The 18,556-nt window shown below is 39.5% G+C and overlaps 3 protein-coding genes across 7 annotated transcripts; 2 read left to right on the top strand and 1 right to left on the bottom strand.

The window, feature by feature from the left end:
• Positions 1 to 631: 631 nt before the first annotated feature.
• LOC149106161 (TNF receptor-associated factor 6-like) lies at positions 632 to 6,767 on the top strand. 4 transcript variants are annotated; one of them, XR_016209648.1, is made up of 10 exons: positions 632 to 850; positions 1,081 to 1,258; positions 1,623 to 1,680; positions 2,780 to 3,049; positions 3,599 to 3,676; positions 4,096 to 4,173; positions 4,541 to 4,875; positions 5,735 to 5,775; positions 5,893 to 6,022; positions 6,600 to 6,767. XR_016209648.1 is itself a non-coding variant. In XM_089297613.1 (9 exons), exons 2-9 carry the CDS (start codon positions 1,089 to 1,091, stop codon positions 5,934 to 5,936), a joined length of 1,074 nt encoding a protein of 357 aa, XP_089153739.1. In that variant the 5' UTR covers positions 632 to 850; positions 1,081 to 1,088; the 3' UTR covers positions 5,937 to 6,767. The 4 variants fall into 4 exon arrangements, 3 of the variants coding, with proteins under 3 accessions (XP_089153739.1, XP_089153740.1, XP_089153741.1); XM_089297613.1 differs by having other exon boundaries at positions 5,893 to 6,767; XM_089297614.1 differs by having other exon boundaries at positions 633 to 850; positions 2,786 to 3,049; positions 5,893 to 6,767.
• A 7,471-nt stretch (positions 6,768 to 14,238) lies between these two features.
• On the top strand, positions 14,239 to 17,206 carry LOC149106162 (uncharacterized). 2 transcript variants are annotated; one of them, XM_089297618.1, is made up of 4 exons: positions 14,239 to 15,800; positions 15,883 to 16,000; positions 16,432 to 16,569; positions 16,682 to 17,206. In XM_089297618.1, exons 1-4 carry the CDS (start codon positions 15,748 to 15,750, stop codon positions 16,736 to 16,738), a joined length of 366 nt encoding a protein of 121 aa, XP_089153744.1. In that variant the 5' UTR covers positions 14,239 to 15,747; the 3' UTR covers positions 16,739 to 17,206. The 2 variants fall into 2 exon arrangements, with proteins under 2 accessions (XP_089153744.1, XP_089153745.1); XM_089297619.1 differs by having other exon boundaries at positions 14,239 to 16,000.
• Positions 17,207 to 17,404: 198 nt separating this feature from the next.
• LOC149106163 (uncharacterized) lies at positions 17,405 to 18,412 on the bottom strand. The gene is made up of 2 exons (XM_089297620.1): positions 18,305 to 18,412; positions 17,405 to 18,166 (listed from the first exon to the last, which is right to left on the bottom strand). The coding sequence occupies exons 1-2, from the start codon at positions 18,391 to 18,393 to the stop codon at positions 17,905 to 17,907; spliced, it is 351 nt and encodes a 116-aa protein (XP_089153746.1). The 5' UTR covers positions 18,394 to 18,412; the 3' UTR covers positions 17,405 to 17,904.
• Between the last annotated feature and the right edge of the window lie 144 nt (positions 18,413 to 18,556).

Consider the following 18,556-nt stretch of genomic DNA (forward strand, 5'->3'; position numbering starts at 1 on the left):
AATAGAACGCTTTGCTAACTTTTTTACAGTATAGTTTTGAGCGAAAATATACCTATCTTATTACACAGAGGTCCGTGCCGACACCATTGTTGGTTTAAATAGTCTTTTCACGGTAAAAACAACTGAAATTATGTTCACATTGTTGTTTAATCTTTGTACTAAACGGTATATTAAATGATTTTGTTTGTTAATTGTTGTGTGTCAGTTAACTCGTCAACAGCATTTTGCCCGCTCAAGTAACCAAGCAAAGACAGCTAGAAATCGCTCCTCCGGATTTCGGTAGGGCGCGTGCATTTGAAGTCTGGGTACCAGGACCAAAAAATCAGCTAATCAAACAAACATCTTTCTTTATAAACAAATACAAACACGTGTAATCGGGCCGTATTTGCCATATTTCTTTAGAGTCATTAAAGCCAATCAGCAATCTCGGAAGACTAGGCCAAATCAGCGAGGGCCTTAGTTCATCCAAGGGTTTCTCCTGTCCGCCATTTTGAAAAGTGGACAAGAACGCCATCACAAAAATACATCGGACTCGTCAACAAGACAAGGACAATTGCGTCCGTGTCCAGTCGGCATTCCGAGGTACTTAGACTGACCCCCCCCCCCCCCCCCCCGCCCCCGCTCCCCTCTACTACTTACTCACTTACAAAACAATGCCGGATAACTTAAGATAGCTGGAACCAAATGTAACGAAAATGAAACGTACTGAAACGACAAGGAAGCTAAAGAGAGTCTCTTAGTAACAGATCTACAGACGACGCGGTAGCCAAAAACCTATAAAGGTCAGGTCAAACTTCAAGTTTTTGTAGTGTTATTGGAGACGCTGATAGCGTACGGTATATTTCACAAGGTTAGTGGTCTAAGTTTGTAAAATTTTGCTGATTTTCGTGTTCCCTTGTCTAATCTTTGCCCTTTATGGACAAAATGGCGTTTGTGAAATGGGCGAAAGATGCGTGTAAAACCGTCGCTGTCATCGTCAATGCCAGTTTCATATGTGCTTTACTCTTCGACAATGAAATGGAGGAACAATTTCATGTAGTAAGCAGTTTCACTTTCTACTTCCGTCCTTATCTCTATTAGCACTGACTATGGAGGGAGAATTCGAAGATGAACCCAGAATTGGTGGCTATAATTTTGCGTTTGTAGATGAGTTGTCTCCAGGTCAAAGCTGCTCCATATGCCTTCTTGCCATGCGGAGTCCCGTACAGACTGTGTGTGGTCATCGATTCTGCAAAGGCTGCTTATTAAAAGCATTCAGGTACTGTATAGTATACACTGTTGATTTGATGCCATTGAGCACTTGTATTTCGTATTTTGCATTCCTCCCTTCGCTTGACGATGTAAACACCGTATTGCTGAAAAATGAGTGTAGTGAAAGGAAAATGGAAAGGGCAGATTATAGTAAACTAATTGTATTCCCTTTAATCTAGCTCTTGAGTCCAGGGCGCATTCTACAGCTTATTTAGTGTTCAGGTTTTATTCTCTGCGAGCAAATGGGAAGAAAACTGATTTGTCCAACTGGTATAAATTCTCGTGTTGAAAATCGAGTCCTCACAGTTTGACACATACGCTGATGCTAAATTTATTAGTCGCTGGCTAATTTTAAATTCACAATCCATCAGTGAAGGTGAAGTTCCCGTTTGCCCACAAGATAGAAGTCGTATTCCTGAAAATGAAGGGGTGAGTATAGTAAAAAGTGCAAATTATAAACAATGAGTAATATTCCAGATAGGCACTTTTTGTGACAGAACGCGAAAGCAGAGAACGCGGAAGCAGAACGAAAATAGCTATGAACTTAGTAATCAATGCATATTAAGTTAATAACTAAACAATCACTATAGCGGTGTACCCAACCGTTTGTTCGAAATGGAAGGTATTTCCGTCGTCTTAGAATTAAAATTCACTTCATCAGACTTCAAGATGCAAAGAATTAACCCTAAATAATCGGTCGCAAAGCATGGCCTTTAAAACGGTGAACTTATTTTGTGTCACGGATACATGACGGTTGCACATGATCCCTATCATGATCACGGCCCGCAAATTCAGTGCTGTTCTGTTGGGTCAGTGAAAGCAACGAAAGACAAGAGCTGAAAAACGAAAACAGATGTTGTGTCATCTGACATTCAGAGAAAATTTTATCGCTAAACTTTCCGCTCTGCTCAATCAGATCGCAATTTAATTTTGCACGTTTGATCAACTGTTAGAGAAAAAGCCTCTACACATATTTGAATTGATGAATAACTGAATAGCGGGTAACATGACAATATTTAGGCAGGGGGGGCTGAGTTCACCAAAGGTGCTCTTGTGTGAGGCCTTTCAAATAATAATTATTTGTGCAGAAAACATTGCTGACGGTAATCAATAAATCGTGGATCTCAACGAGTAATAGACTGAACTAATAAATACAGTTGCTGAAATTTCAGTGCCCAAACGATGGCTCACTGGTTCAGTACTCATTGTTCAAAGTCAATTCCCATTTACTCAACCAATTCTTATCAATCTATTTTAGGGCATTGCATTGATAGTTGATCAATAATGAATACACAGTAGACTAGACTACGAGTAGTCCCTCTTTCGCTTTGTCCGTCGTGCGTGACGCGAAAGAAAACCGCGAGAAAGAAGTGGCTGCGCGAAATCCTGGGGGCGAGGAGCGCATTTCGCGCGGCCATATTTTTCCCGCAGTTTTCTTCCGCGTCACGCACGACGAACCAAACGAACGAACGTTGTCTAACAATGGACTGTTCAGTTAGACATTCAATCTTACTTGAATTTCTGTAAGTTTCAGTTCTTTCGTGATGTGGCCTGGGAGAGGGAGATACTTTCTCTTCGCGTCAAATGCAAAAAGAATGAAAGAGGATGTGACTGGACTGGACCAGTACGTTATTATGAGGAGCACTTCGTTACCTGTCAATATCAAGAGGTAACTTGTGATGACTGTAAAGGAGAGATACAGAGAAGACTCCTGCACGAACACACCACATCAGAGTGCCTAAACAGGATCGTGCAATGTGAATACTGTAAAGAAGAGTTTGCCTTCTGTTTCACAAAGGTAAGACTGCTTCACCGTTATAAACGTACTAGCGAATCTCACACACGATCGGTCGCTTTTAGGCCCAGGCATGCGTGCATATACCGGAATCAAATGATTTGCTCCTAAGATAATGCAAGAGGTTTACAGATGTTGGCTTGTAAGAAAGAAGCAGAAGTAGAAGCATTTGCGGAGTCTAGGTGATGCATTTCCACGATTAGGATAATTGGGAAACAAAAACAGAAGACAGGTCGATTTCTCGATGCAACTGGAGTAAAAGTTATTCTGGGCCAGTTTTGTTGTCATTTTGGGCATGAAATAGCCCTTAAGCTTTTCGACAGCAATTTTGGTAGAAACTCTGCCCAAAATTGCGTCTCATTCACGTTGCATAACCTCGTAATGCAGAGGAGAAAAGTTAAGGGTAAAAAAGGCTATTGACCATGAGATAAAAGAGCCCTTTCTGTGTCCAATTATAATTGAAATTGCGATGAAAGTTTTAGCTTCTTTTTTGGTGGTTATTTGTGGTTGGTTTAACTGTTTCTCACATTTAGTGCTCGCCTATGTTAACAGTTTCCTGAAGATAACGAGTGCGCACGTTTTCCTCTGGAATGTACTCAAGAATGTGGATTGCAGATTCCCCGGGAGGAGGTAAACAAACATCACTTCATCCAATAATGATACATATGAACTTAAATGAATGGCCAGGGTATTACATTTATTTTTTTGAAGGGCTAATATAAGCTAATGTATTTCTAGTGTAGTGTATTCTTTCTGACTGATACAGATCACATGCAGAATAGCGAGTGAGAAATAATCGAATTTAGAAATCGGTTGGTCAATGGAGTGAATTAGGTCACTTTTAATCTACTTTTAAACAGTAAATCACGAAAGATGTGTTGGCAACTTAACGGGAACTACGCTTGTGTAGATGACGAGATGATTACTAACAAATTGCATACACTTAGCCTTAAACAATTTCCAGAGTTGAAAAAGAAAAGCAATGATAAATTACCACCACGTTTTACAACACATCTTTCTGTTTTTTTGTTTTTGTTTGTTTTTTGTAGGTAGAGTCCCATTTGAGGGACGACTGTATGATGACGATGGTGGTTTGTCCGTACCAGGAAGCTGGATGTACCTTTCATGTAAGTTCCATGTTGTTTCTCGCACCAGGAGGGTCCAGGGTAATTTCTCTAGCAATTTTAATCTAGCAGAGTGCTAGATAAAAATTTCAGCTATTTCTGTCGAGCATGGTGCTACATAGAAAGTACTTCAAATAGTCAAAGGGCTTAGCAATTGGTGTTAGCTATTTAGCTGTAATAATGAAAGAATATTCATAAACTGCACAGTTTGACGGTAGAAAATTACGCTTATGAACTCGCTTGTTTTTCCAATAAATGTTTGAGTTTTTAAACCTGCGTCACACGAAAATTGTAATTACTATTTTGTGCTCTTGTGATAGTTAATCGAAGCATATTTGGTCAATATTCGCTGTTGACATTTTTTGCATAGGACAAAAGGAGTAATCTACAAAACCACCTTGAGATCGCGTGTGAGGAGCACCTGAGCAAGACGTGGTCAGAGCTCTTAATGACTAAAGACCGATTTAACGAGCTGAAAACCGAGAATGAATCCGTGAAGGGATTACTGGAGAAGAAGAGCGGAGAAATGATCGAGCTGCAAAAACAGCTAGAAGAAGTCAAGGCTACAACTTCCAACGACCAAGTACAGATAGGTCTACTGAAGCATCTTGTATTTACAATGCAGTTCAACTTGGAAGGTATGGAGGAAAAGCTGCTAGATCCAACGACTAAGTCAAAAGGCCTAATCGGAAAACTTAAAATCAGGTGTGTAAGGGAATTTCTGCAACGTTAATATTTTTGGATAGCTATGTCTATAGCTATATATCGTGTTTTAATAAGTATGGCCGGGAGCTTGCTGTCAGCCTCTATTGTTATCTTGCAGCAGAAAGAATAAACACCAAAATGGTACACACTGAAGAGATTCAAAATGTTACTGGCCGCGAAGGCAACTTGCATGATTTCCTGTCTTTCAGTTATAAAATCAAATTTGATGAATTGTAATCACTTTCATCCTTGTAATCCTGTGTTGGTTCCTTTACGCTCTTCAGAATCTTCTTGTCCAATTATTTTAACATTTGCTATAGCCTCTGGCAAAATATTATGGAACTGACTCAACTGAGCGAAGGGCACTTTCGGTAATCAGCCGGGACACTGTCCCTTTAAGCTGTTGTAGGACCGAAATATTCCATTTACTCAGTAAACTTCAGTTGTTATCCATGATTGGTTTTGGAGAAGAATAACGTTTGATAACTAATCTCTTATAAGATATTTTAGTGTATAACATTGCGGTTTTAGAAGAAACAAGGTAGATGTAAATTTGTCCCCGTTTCCCGTCGGCCGGACATGGGAAGACACGTGTCATTTCGCATTATTGTGTATCTACTCTATGCATAGTTTCAAAATGCTCCGCAAATCGTAAGGCCAGTAAATTCGTTAAAGTCTGTCTGTGGCCAGAAACCAACGTCCTGTATAAGCCGTCTAATACGTCTGTATTACTTTTTGAAACCGATGATCGTTATTTCTCATTTTGTTTTACAATGAACTATAACAATATCTGAATAGGGGCATTCGGCCTTTTCAAGTGTAACCCATCTTGATTCAAGTTATTTATCTTAAACTTCAGAAAAGGAAAGCCGAGTCGCCAGGGACAAAGTGGACAGAAAGGTTGGTTGTCGATTCTTGTCCATTATTTCAGCGTCTTTGTGTGCTGTTAGGTAATTTCTTGTTACAGCAGTGCAGAGTATAAATCTTACATTTGTTATGTGTTTGGTTGATCGACAGAGAAACCTTTAAGGGAGAGATCAGGAACAACCACGTGGTATTGAAGTTACCCGTTTTGTGATCCATGAGCCAGAAGTAGTGAGACGAGGACTAGACAGGAACGAGTCTTACAAATTAGTAGTCACACAAAGTAGGCAAACTTACTTTCATCGCTTACTTTCAGTAAGAGTGTCATCTAGGCTGTGGTAACAGTTGACCGTGTGGGACATATTCTCTACGGGCAGACCATTCTAGCAACTTACTGACACACTTGTGGACCGGATATCATAAACAATCCCTAGAAATAGAAACTCACGTCAGATAGCAAGTGACAATAGTCTGTTAATTCTTTTTACGTTGTCAACAGACCTAATTGCTCTAAACATTCATTTTTCCGCACTACAGAATAGTTAAGTTTGCAATGATTTACCAAGAGATGGATGTAGTGGAAGCTGATAACCCTCAGCTGTATAAATCCATGCTCAAATTGCAGTTGAATGTCTGACAAATTGAGGATCTTAATTGACAGTTTGATATCGATTTTATTGTACTTTTAAGGGAGTTTTCACATAGGGATAGCCTCGTAACTTCCTTTCCTTGATGCATCTTTTTTTCTGATTTTTTTGGGTTTTTATTTGTATATAATAGCGAGTTCGTCAGATGTGCACATCTTATGATGCCACAAATGTATTATTATTATTATTATTATTATTATTATTATTTTTCAGCTACATTGTACACGGGGAGTTCTTTATCCGGATTTAAACTAATTGTTAAATAGTACACGCACATGTAAGGGAGGTAAAGTATTGATTTACACGCAAAAAAGAAGAGAATTGTGTCATTTTGATTCAAATGTGAGATCATTTACAAATAAAGGTTTTTTCTTCTCGTTATTTACATTGGTTGGAGGGTAGACAAACTTTCCCTTCGTACTCTGTTTCCCTGAGTCGTCTGGGTTTAATCTTTTTCTTTGAAAAACATGAAAAAGAACAGCAGTTACCTCACAAAAACTTTAATCAGTCAATGCTTGCATTGGTCTTTTATGTGGTCATATACAGTCGAACCTGTACAACGGGCTCGTATAAGGCGGCCACCCTCTATTAAGCGGCCAGTTTTCAAAGTCCCGATTTTTCTCTCATGCAAACGCTGTATTTGTTACCTGTATTAAGCCCTGGCCAAACGGGAGTCACAAGTAGACGCAAGTTGAAAACTTGGGTCTACTTGCGACTCCGTTTGGCCATGCCTTGCGTGTAGTTGCGATGACTTGCGAGTTTTCTCTCCCAAAGATCGAGATTCTCTGTAAAACAAAACTAACTGCTACCCTCGGGACCAGCAATTAAGAGTGCCTGCCTGTAAAAATCAGACAAATTTTTAATTTCGCGGCAAGGGTCGAAAATTCGATTTCGCTCGTATTCTTATGGTAGATAGGCTAGGACATGACAAAAACTACTGGATAGTTTTTGGTAAAATATCCTTTTATTTCAACGAAATAGACAAATTACCAAATTCCGTTAAAATCGTCATTTGACGCACCATTTTACTAAGCAAGTTTGAGAGCCTCGCATGCAAAACCACATCATTCTTCCGTCTTTAAAACACTCAAATATTTTTGTGCAATGTTTAAATATGTACTGGGTTGATTTTAGGGAATGTTGCGTTGTCTTTTTGGGTGCAAAATAATTAAATTTCGAAGACATGTATTTCATTGACTTAAAAGTACTTCGTGAATATAATTAATTTTCACCATGTGCGAAACCTTCAAACGGACTAAGCTTCTGGTGGTTGAATTGCAGAAGCATGGTCTACAGATTCCTGTAAAAATTTCTTTGGGCAAATGATTGTGAGCGACGCGAGAGCTTTTCAAAGTACGTTAAGAATGCAAATATTTGACCATCCGTCGTCAAATTTCAATTTACGGCTTAGACGTATATTTTAGCATGCGCCACATGACTTGACCTTTTAATAAGATGAAATAGACAAAGAGCTGATAATTTCGAAATGTTCTAACCTTATTTGTTGTACGTGGCCTCCGTCCTAATCACGGTTGTACGTTGTACGTTCTGATGTTTCAGACAACAGCTGATAAAGCTAGCGCCTGTACTCACTAGAATTTTAAAAAAATCGCCATAAACAAATTAAAGATCAATGAAGCAAGAACTAGCTGAAATGAAAATAGGAAATCACAACGTGCCTAATTCGTGAGAAAAACAGACTAAATTTAATTAGTAATTACGGAGTAAATAGCCCTGGCCATGCCGTTTTATTTGGCATATTTTGTTTGCTTAGTGGTAAGGCATTGGTATGTTTGTAACAGAAAATAGTGGACTGTTGTCAATACAGTCCAAAATTATTGTCAGTAAAATATTGTAAATAAAACACCTATTGACCAGTTACCTCCGCGGCCACCATTTGGTCGTTCCGATAAGGGTTTCATTATTGTCTTTACCCCTATTGGTGGTTTTCAGTGTCACGCCATAAAAAATAGATTAAAATAAAATTCAAAACCGTTGAACAGATAAAGTCCAGAATCTGAGAAAAGAAAGAAGGTAAATATGCCAAGACTCTCGCCAAGATTCGGGTCACAACAATTTTTCTTATGCAAGATATGCGGAAAAACTTTTTACCTAAATTTACAGAGATTTGTATGGAGACGCCATGTTGGTGCCCATCCGGATGGGCACCAACATGGCGCCGGAAACCAACAGAAACATCTGTCACTGAGTTTTACTACAAAAGCGTGCATTTATCACTCGAGGAACTCAAAAACATTAAACTAATACTTTTTCTAATACAAGAGTTGTTCAGATAGCCCAAATTCTCCGCAATAAGTCCCTTTTTTAACCAACTTGACAGCTCTCTTCGCGTCATGTAAATGCCGCGTCACGCAAAAGCTTAGAAATTCAAGCGCAGTCTATCACAAAACCAAGAACCCATTCGGAGCAAAACTGTCTATGATTATTAGTTTTCAGCTGCTCTTATACATCATTAAAGTAAAATCTCAGGAAGATCAATAGTTTTGTAGTTTGAATTTTAGTGACGTCATGTGAAAACCGGCAATTAAGAGGCCACCCAAAATTTAAAAACTTTCTTTTTGGACAGGGCGATGGCAGATAGGAGTCTAAAATTGAAGGTGCATGACGAGTGGTAATTCAAACACGTCTATCATGATTGTCTTGAATTGACTCCATGTTCACCAAGAAATTTATAACCCGATAGTGAAAAATTAAATATTCAAGGTACACCAACCTCTATTTAAGCGGCTAGCCCCATTAAGCGGTCACCACCCATTTCCCCGAGGGTAGCCCACTGTATTACATGTAAACCAAAAATAATAGCAGAGCGCGAAAAGACCTAGGTATGAGTTTAGCGTTACAGTATTACGCAGGGCATGTAGGTAGCGGTGGTCGAGGAAAAGATAACAACATGGGTAATGGTAAACTATTCATTCTTTTCATTTCTTAATTTAATCTCTTCCTACTCAACGCGACTGTGTGCTCCCAGTGGTTCCAAGCCTTAGGGAGCCTTACGTATTAGGATAGAAATTGTCCTACCCCTACCCCCTAAAATGGGATGACAGCATTGCGTGACGTGCAAGGAACCCCTGCAAAGCAAGGATTCAAGCCATCAAACCATGATGATTAAACGTAATATTTTGGTGTAGTGCAAAGCAAGCTACTATCTACAAATGACTTAGCCGTTTTTGACTTAGATGCAGTGGTGATCATATGTGTCGAAAGAGGGTCACAGATTCATGGTATTTGACCATTAAATAAGTTGACAGTTGACGATGTACATCGGACGTTAACCTTGTGTAAACAAAAGCAAACTTCTGCTTTATGTGCGGCGAATGGTGAGAGAAACGCGTCAAATCGGCTTTGGACCTGCCTTTTACAACAAATGAGGTTAGAACATTTCGAGATTATCAGCTCTGTGTCTATTTCAACTTATTATAGGTCAAGTCATGTGGCGCATGCTAAGATATACGTCTAACCCGTAAATTGAAATTTGACGACGGATGGTCAAATATTTGCATTTTTAACGTACTTTGAAAAGCTCTCGCGTCGCTTACAATCATTTGCCCAAAGAAATTTTTACAGGAATCTGTAGACCATCGTTCTGCGATTCAACCACCAGAAGCTTAATCCATTTGAAGGTTTCGCACATGGTGAAAATTAATTATATTCACGAAGTACTTTTAAGTCAATGAAATACATGTCTTCGAAATTTAATTATTTTGCAACCAAAAGGACAACGCAACATTCCCTTAAATCAACCCAGTACACATTTAAACATTGCACAAAAATATTTGAGTGTTTTAAAGACGGAAGAATGATGTGGTTTTGCTTGCGAGACTCTCAAACTTGCTTAATAAATGGTGCGTCAAATGACGATTTTAACGGAATTTGGTAATTTGTCTATTTCGTTGAAATAAAAGGATATTTTATCAAAAAAAAACTATCCAGTAGTTTTTGTCATGCCGTAGCCTATCTACCATGAAAATATGAGCGAAATCGAATTTTCGACCCTTGCCGAGTTATTTCCCGTCTTTATGGACAGGGACTCTTAAGTGTATTTTGTAAATAATAGTTGTTACCAGGCCTAGGCTGACAACTGTTTCCTTCCAGCACAGTTTTGCCAAGTCCGCGTTGCGAAGAGAAAGTAGCCTGTGTTGCAAGCGTAAAACGGGGAAGGTGTAGGGACTCAAAAAACGGGAAGAAGGGGAAGGAACGCCTGTCATAGGAACCGGGCTTTTCGCATTACGTCCACCAATTTCCATGTAATCCGATGTCACCAACTGTTAGTTACTGTCAACAGGTTTACCAATCAGAAACTAATGCGCTTGTCAGCATAACTGACTTTCCTGCAGAAATTTAGTAATTTAATGGTTGTTTCGTTCTAACACGAAATTAATGCGTGACGTTTTTATGCGACATGACGTAACAATGCCATACGTAATTAATTGACAAGATCGTTGAAGCCAATACTACTAGTCACAGATTTGAGAGACACCAGTGGGTATATTAATATTGTTCTGTGCTAATAAATGTATATTAATCCCGGCATTTGTTAACTATAATTCTAATCCGTTAATAGATTTCGAATACTTTCCTGTAAACAAGATGACTGAATAAACTGTGAAATATTTGGAACCTTGGCGATTGTTGCGACTAGCAGTACAATAGTCAATTTAAATAATTTCCCAGTGGGAATATCTCAACATAACAACATAACAACCATGAAGTTATTTTCTCATGGAAATGTCCTGACTCCTCTGCCACCACGAAGAGTCAGAAAACAGCGAGTAAAAAGAAACAAACAGTTGCCATAATTTCTGGAGGTTCTGTGGTATTGAGTCTGGTGCAAAAATTAAGCGGAGAGCGTCTTTCGAAATTTTATTTACGAAGTCCAGAGACTGTCTTAGTCGACTTTTATTTTCCTATTAGGTTCGCTTCAATTTAATGCAAACGTTGTCTAAACGTATTTGTAGAAGTTTCAGGAACGCTGCAAAATTACGCTGTGTTCTCAGTAAAGATGGCTGTAAAGCAAGCAATGCCATAACTATTTCAGCTACGAACTGTGAGGCGGTGGAAGACAGTCAGAATTTTAAATTCGCATCGGCAATGGAGCGATCGACAGAAGGATAGCCCAGTGATTCCACTATTTCCCGCAGCTTGTCTTTCAAAGATACTTCTGAAAAGGGAAACAACGAGAATCGACGTTCGATTCAAAGATCCTGGCAAGAACAAACATTTGATAAATCAGACTTTTCCCGTATCCAGCAGGCAAAACTGTCGTAAACAGCTCTTCCAGCTAAAGAAGCTGCCACGACCGCTCCTTTCCCGGGTTTTTTAAAAAGGAAATTTGCTCACCCCAGTTATATTTAAATCTCTCAAAGCCCTTGCTAATACATCTTCTGGTCCGCGACTATTGTTGGTTGCTTTTGGTGACATTGTGCAACGATTAAACAATTAATAAGTTACTCAGTGAGCATTAGCCAGCGACAGGAGCCATAATCGGGGACGGAGACCGTAAGCGCGCGCCATTTCAAGTATTGGGGTTGTCCCCATGATATGGGACAATAATGCTATTTTTAGAACAAATTGCGCCATCACCTGCGCCACACGCGCGTGCATGCTGCGAGGATTTTTGCGGATGTCGCGCGGGTGAAATGGCGTCCGAAATTCCCGAAATGTTTCATGTTTTTGCCCCACAACTCAACGCGTTTACGTCTGTTGGAGTTTTGCTTAAGTATTTTCGTCGTAAGCTGCTCCAGTTTGAGTGAAGTAAGACAGTGTCGAATTTAGGTATGTTCCGCTGTAAGCTTATATATATCGCTGACCAAGTTGTGTTCCGACTGATGCTTCTTTTACATGAGCTGTACATTACTCCACTTTAAATTTCACATATGTTGAAAATTAACAGCTTTTCCATTACACAGCAAAAAACTAGCTGGATATATTTAGATATAGCAGAGCTTCAGGACTTCAAAGTTTCATAGCTCCTCTTGCCACACGCTTGTCAGTCTATCGCGCCCGAAAAGTAAAACAAAATAATTGCTAGTTTGAGTTTCGCTTGAATTGTAAGCAACGCTTGATGTTTCATCGAGGCTTAATAACTTTACGTCCGTAGATACTGCTCAGTTTTATTTGTGTAAAAATCCAGTAAATTCTGTGTTGTCGATGAATGAGAGCGCCCGCCGATGCGTGTTTTGTACAGTCAGTAAACATGACAAATTGTACTTCCGCCGCACTTTCGTGTGAAAGCGTACATCGAACTCAAACAATAGCTCTATAGTTTTTAAATATGTTTAAGATTGATAAATGTTTGAGAACATATTAAAAGCTAAGCTGAAAATATGTGAATAAAGCAGAAACAATCAGCAAAGTTACGATGACCCTTTCTTTAATCAACTTGGAATAACGATTTCGATTTTGTTGATCGAGTTATAAAAACTCCTTGTCTATTTTCATTTTCGCAGTGTAAAACTTCACTATGCTTATGTTGAAGAAACACACATGATGTTAGTAGCCTTTTTTACATTCGTGAAATTTGTTGCAGCATCTCAACACAAAAGATAACGAAAGAAATCTTTGTCAAGATTTGTTGACAATTGAAAACACCGACTCGGACTTGAAAGTGCACGAGCTGCACTATGCAAATGAGCTAATTGTACGCGTCAGACTTTCCTTTCAAAAACCTTTGCAAACTCACCAAACAAGCAGAGACAATAAGAAACCATCAAAACAGGTTTTGGTTATGATTAAACATGTCTGAGAAACTCACAAATTAACTCGATACCAGAGTAGAGAGTTTTCTTGCTATATTCTTAAGCATACGCGTGAGCTTACAACTAGCGAGAGCAGATCTTATTATTCATTCCCAGCGCGAGATTGAAGTCTTGTTTTCGACCCTGAAAAACCCACCTTTTCCGTTAGCTCAGAGCATTAAACTACATATAAGCGCCCTGGTTCGTATTCCCTGCCTTATTCCCTGCCATCGCTGTGAAAAATACGCAAGAGAATCTCTAACTCTCACCATTTGATCACGCAACGTGACAGCATCCACGCGAGAGCGCCTGACATGTGCGTGAATCCGCGTGGATATATGACGTCAGGATGGTGCAATTTGTTCTAAAAATAGGAAAATTGTCCCATATCATAGGTGCGCGCGAATCCCGAGACTTACGGTCTCCGTCCCCGATTATGGCTCCTGCCAGCGAACAAAAGGGGGTTCTTATAGCAGGCGTTCTTCCTTTCTCCCAGTCCCCCTCCTTCCATCCGCGCATTTATTTACCTCCCTCCTCCCCGTTTAACGCCTGCTACGCAGGCTAAAGAGAAAGTGACGTTACATTTCCTGATTTTTAAGTATTATGCTTTCTTGAGCAGAATGCTTGAAATACATTCCGCACATTCCGGCAACAATCCCAAACGGACCACTTGAACCGTATAAACGTGATATTTTTGATGCATCTTTTGATGATTAATCCAATGACGGGTTCGGTGATATGGCGTTTCTACCGTTAAAAATGCTAATTCTTTTGTTTATGTAAAGAGGTCGAACAGAACCGACAAAAGCTAAGAACAACATCTTGACCTAACGAAGGATATTCAGACTTATCAAGTCTGCTAAAGCAAAACGACTCGACCCGTTTTTGACTCACCTATTTCTTCAGTTTCAGTGGCTCAAATGTAGTGCCTGAAATATAGTCCCTAGGTTCATTTCCCAGCGTATCCACGTCAGCTCCACCTGGAAATCAGCACCAATCTACTCATCTAGAGTATGATTTTAAATAGTTGAAAGCACTTTTTCTTTTTCTTTTTAAGTTTTAGCCTCTTCCAGGCGTTCACTTTGTTGGGGCGCAGCGTGAAATAGGGAAATACTACTACTATAGGGAAATAGGGAAGAAGCGCGGCGAGAAAAAGCGTTCTTTCGTTTTCTCTTATCGCGCTTCTCCGCCCATTTTTTCGCTCGCCGTTCTTCGCACTGCGCCCCAAGGAACTAAATGCCTGGATGAGGCTAGTAACGTTGGGTCTGATAGTTCCCAAAGATTATGGAAATGCATTCGCCTCGATTAAGCTGACTGAAACTGGATGTTTTAAGCTTCATATATGCATTTCACTTACTCTCGGTTGCATGCTAATCTTAAACATATAAGTTGCACCAAAATATGACTTCAGTTATCATATCTTAACACTGAAGGGTTTGTAATCCGTTTACCTATACGTGTTTGTCACTGCACGCCGAGTTTACTTTACAAATTGATCTTGGTGAGTAATGCGAGCATTCGTCGTGGAAGTAAGAGGTTTTTTTTATAAACCCTGTTGTCGTTGAAACAACTTGAACTCATCGCGCTGAAATGTGTTTGTAAAACCAAACTCCATTCTTTAGGTCATAAAGTTCGTCTAACGCCGGCACACTCAAAATATAAAATTAACGGTTTGCGGTAGCCAATCAAGTTACGTTTGATACATCTGCAAAGTTTATATTTGCACCACGAGTTCACGCTTGAAGAACTGATTGACACAAGCAGCTACGACACATTTAACTTTTATTAAGCTGCTTAACGCAGTATGGCGAAGATGACTAAGTTGATTTACACTGTTCAGCAAAATCAGTATAGCCTAGAGCATAAATCATGCGAATTAAGGTCTAGTTTCGTTTTTTAGATGTTGTTGTCATGCATTTTGCATCCTCGGACACCCGGGGGCAGCTAATCGGGTCAACACGCTTATTTTCGGATGAAAGTTTACTAATTTTCGGACGAAAGTTTACATGAAGAGCGGGAGAGCTATTGATGTTGTGATAATAGGTTTTTGGCCTGGGAAAGCACTTCTGCAAAAACCTAGGGAAACTCTCTTGCTGCGGGGATCAGTACCGAATCTGTTACAGGGAATTATCTTCAGAGACGTCAACAGCACTCAGAACTTAGGTCCAACGATATCGTTTTATTCCAAGAACACAACCAGAATGCAACCGGAACATAACCGGAATGCAACCAGTATGTAACCGGAATGGAGCCAGAAAGTAACCAAAGAATATTTTACAAGGCACGACTATTTAAGCCGAAAGCACAATTCTAAAGGATTACGTAAAGCTATTAAGGTATTCCTGGAGGCTAAAGTGACATTTTTGTTTTGCCAAAATTTTTTGTCCGCTGGAAGATAATTTTAAAACACAAACGTATGCTAAGTTTTAGGTCGGAAAAACCAAACCCGTCTGAGATATTGGCATGCGAAGTTTCGTTTCTATGTAGGTTTTCGCAGTAAAAATACGAAAAAATGTCCTGCTGTGGATCTCCCAAAGGATGGTCTTGTTGACAGCTCAACGCAATAAAACCTGGTAATTCGAAATGTGACACCCTCTTTGATCGTGATGGCAGCCGAGGAAGCAGTAAATGCGCTCGACCGTACTTTCAGAGAGAACGGGTTAATAAATCGCTTCGTGTACTGGATTTTGTTGCTTTTCTGTACCTGTTAAGAGATTTACAATGGCTTTTTTGTCGTCCAGATTTCAGGGAACTCCTCCTGGCCTGGTGAGGTTGTTTCGCGGTTTTCGCCAGAGACTGGAAGAGACCGCGGAGCAGGCAAGAAGGCGTTTTTTTCGCCGAGTATTCAGCATATTGTGGGTAAGTACCTTAGTGACTTTTGCCCTATGATCTCCACGAGGACCTTTGATGCCGTGCTTACCTTTTTATTGCCATTTCTGCCTTTGTTTGGTGCGTACGTGAAGGTAATGTATGATGTCAATCTTCCACGTGGCAGTTTTGTGTGTGGTTTATGGTCTTGATGGAGCCAAGTTTTCACTGGCGACGGACAAATATAATCGCTAAACACTGAGAAACGTAAAAATGTATAGATTTTTCTTCGTTGTTTGCGCTTGCCCCGTTTCTTAGTGTTTGTACGCGGTTTTATATCGACTTTTATGTTGACTTGTGTCATTCTATTTTGCTGACCGGGTATCTGAGTAGCTTATAGTTTACTTGAAAACCGTTTCATTTTTCCCATCATTTTGGTTCACAAAACATGTTTGTGAAAAGGTTTTTTTTTTCCTCTACAGTTTGGAAACAAAATTGGCGAAGGCCGGTTTCGGGGGAAAGCCCTCCCGACTTACGTGTATCCGGATTGCCTAAAAGAGGCAATCCGGACCATCCTGAATGCATCACTGCGGGATTACCCAAATCCCGAGACGTCAGCGGTGAGTTTTTTTTGTTTTTTTTTTTTGTCTTGTTATATCCACACCAATTTTTCTTAAATTAATGGTTCCTTTTGAGCAAAATGTAATTTCTTTGCTTTTATCTTGCCTTTAGGTTTATAGGGTGACTTTAATAGACTTGCGGGATGCAAGATGGCCCGGAGATGCCTAGGTGCATAGGACTAGCCCAAGAGAAGAATTTTGTTGATTGTAATTTCGAAGAATTCTTTTATTTGTAATAAAATGATGTGGAACAAAATGACTATGTTTAAAATCATGCACAAATAATTCCATTCACCCATATAGACAGCATCAATTCCTTAGGAGCAAATTGGAGCGCCGGTGTTTCTTTCAATTTAATGCCATGTTTACTAGTCACATGCTCCAGTACCATAGGCAACACTTTTGATGGATGTATTGCACTCCCATGAGCCAGAAAAATTCTCATAACCAAGGAGTGGGGATATAATACATGGAGAATGTAGGTAATGAGTACTCAAAAGCTTGATTTTTCAAACTTTCCAGGGACCCAGGGGACCATACCCCCAAGCCCCTAAGAATAATCACACCCACCCATGCAAAATCTTCCGTAGGTACCTATGCTTCATTTTGATACCCTAAACCTCACCCCCAAGAAAAAGGTGGAAAATGAAGATGAAAAATTTGAGGACTTACATGGCAAGCTACATATTCAAAGTATCACTAGGTAAAAACCTGCACATCCAATTTTCTGGCCTACTCTTTGAAAAATTTAATTCTCTGTAAAACTCAACCTGTCATCCAACCTATAAAAATATAATCATCCTCACAAAAAGGAAGTTAATACAAGTAATCAACATTGAGTAATAAATGGAACCCATGATTGGACTTTATTTTTAATTTGATCAGCTGATTAATGCAAGGCTTTCTAGCCATTCAAAGAGGCCTAAACATTTTCGAGTTCAAAGAAATTGCAAAAATACTTTCTGCAGTCACATGAAAACTGCTCTACAAAATTTTCCGATGAATAGAAAAATTCAAAATTAAGATAATAGAATCTACTACTCTTTAATTTCTTTTTAGTGGTACTGATTATTATGTACTAGGATCCACTAGCAACTCAAATTTTGTACTAAAATATAACGCAAAGCTGTATTTGTGCGAGAAAATGCTAAAATGTTCTGGTAAGTGCTTTGTACCCGGCAAATTATTATTCATATGACATAAAGTTTCACTAAGGCTTGTCATACATGACACATTACATGAAGCTTTCCTTACTAGGTACCAGGAGGGTAATATCATTGATAATCACGCAATTTCTTCGTGACCCCAAGTAAACAACCTAAGGTTTCTTAAAATTTAGTTTTTATTTTTATTAGCTGGACAGTCTTTGTGGCTTCTCCTCGAGTGGGTTCTACTTCCACACCACTTGCATGGTTTTCCACCCACTTCCACTTCAGCTCCTTCGGGTGCAGCAACTTCCTCCAGGACTGGTGGTGGTTGAGCTGTCCCATCAGCAATGGCAGTCTGGGTAATCAGGATTGCCTCTTCTTCATTGACAAGGTCATCTTCATGATCACCGTATGAATGCCTGACCTGGCAGGTTTTCACAAACCTCTTCCTGTTAAGTGAAAAAAAAAAAATTAGCATGCTTCACAAATAGAATTTCCTATGAAAGTGGCTGATAATGTTGATGCTAGTGACTCTTTTTCAGTATAACATGGGCATGGAAATCAGGAAAAGACCGCAATCTACTTACCTCAGTGTCTGTTCCTCTGTCCTGTTTATTTTCCGTTGCACACGCTTCTTCTTTCCCTGTTCTGTTTTCTGCCTCTCTAGCCTCTTCATCCTTTCTTCGTTGTCACTTTCACACTGCAATTATATTATTTCAAGCCAATGATAGACCTAATTAACACGAGGAATGTAAAAGTACCCTCAGGCTCTAGTGTTGCCTTATTGTTACAAATACATGTACCATGTACCTCCAGTCAAGGCAACAATATGCACTAAT

This window comes from Orbicella faveolata, unplaced genomic scaffold (assembly GCF_042242905.1).
Source record: "Orbicella faveolata isolate gen_17 unplaced genomic scaffold, um_ofav_v1 contig_3, whole genome shotgun sequence".
NCBI classification, from domain to species: Eukaryota; Metazoa; Cnidaria; class Anthozoa; order Scleractinia; family Merulinidae; genus Orbicella; species Orbicella faveolata.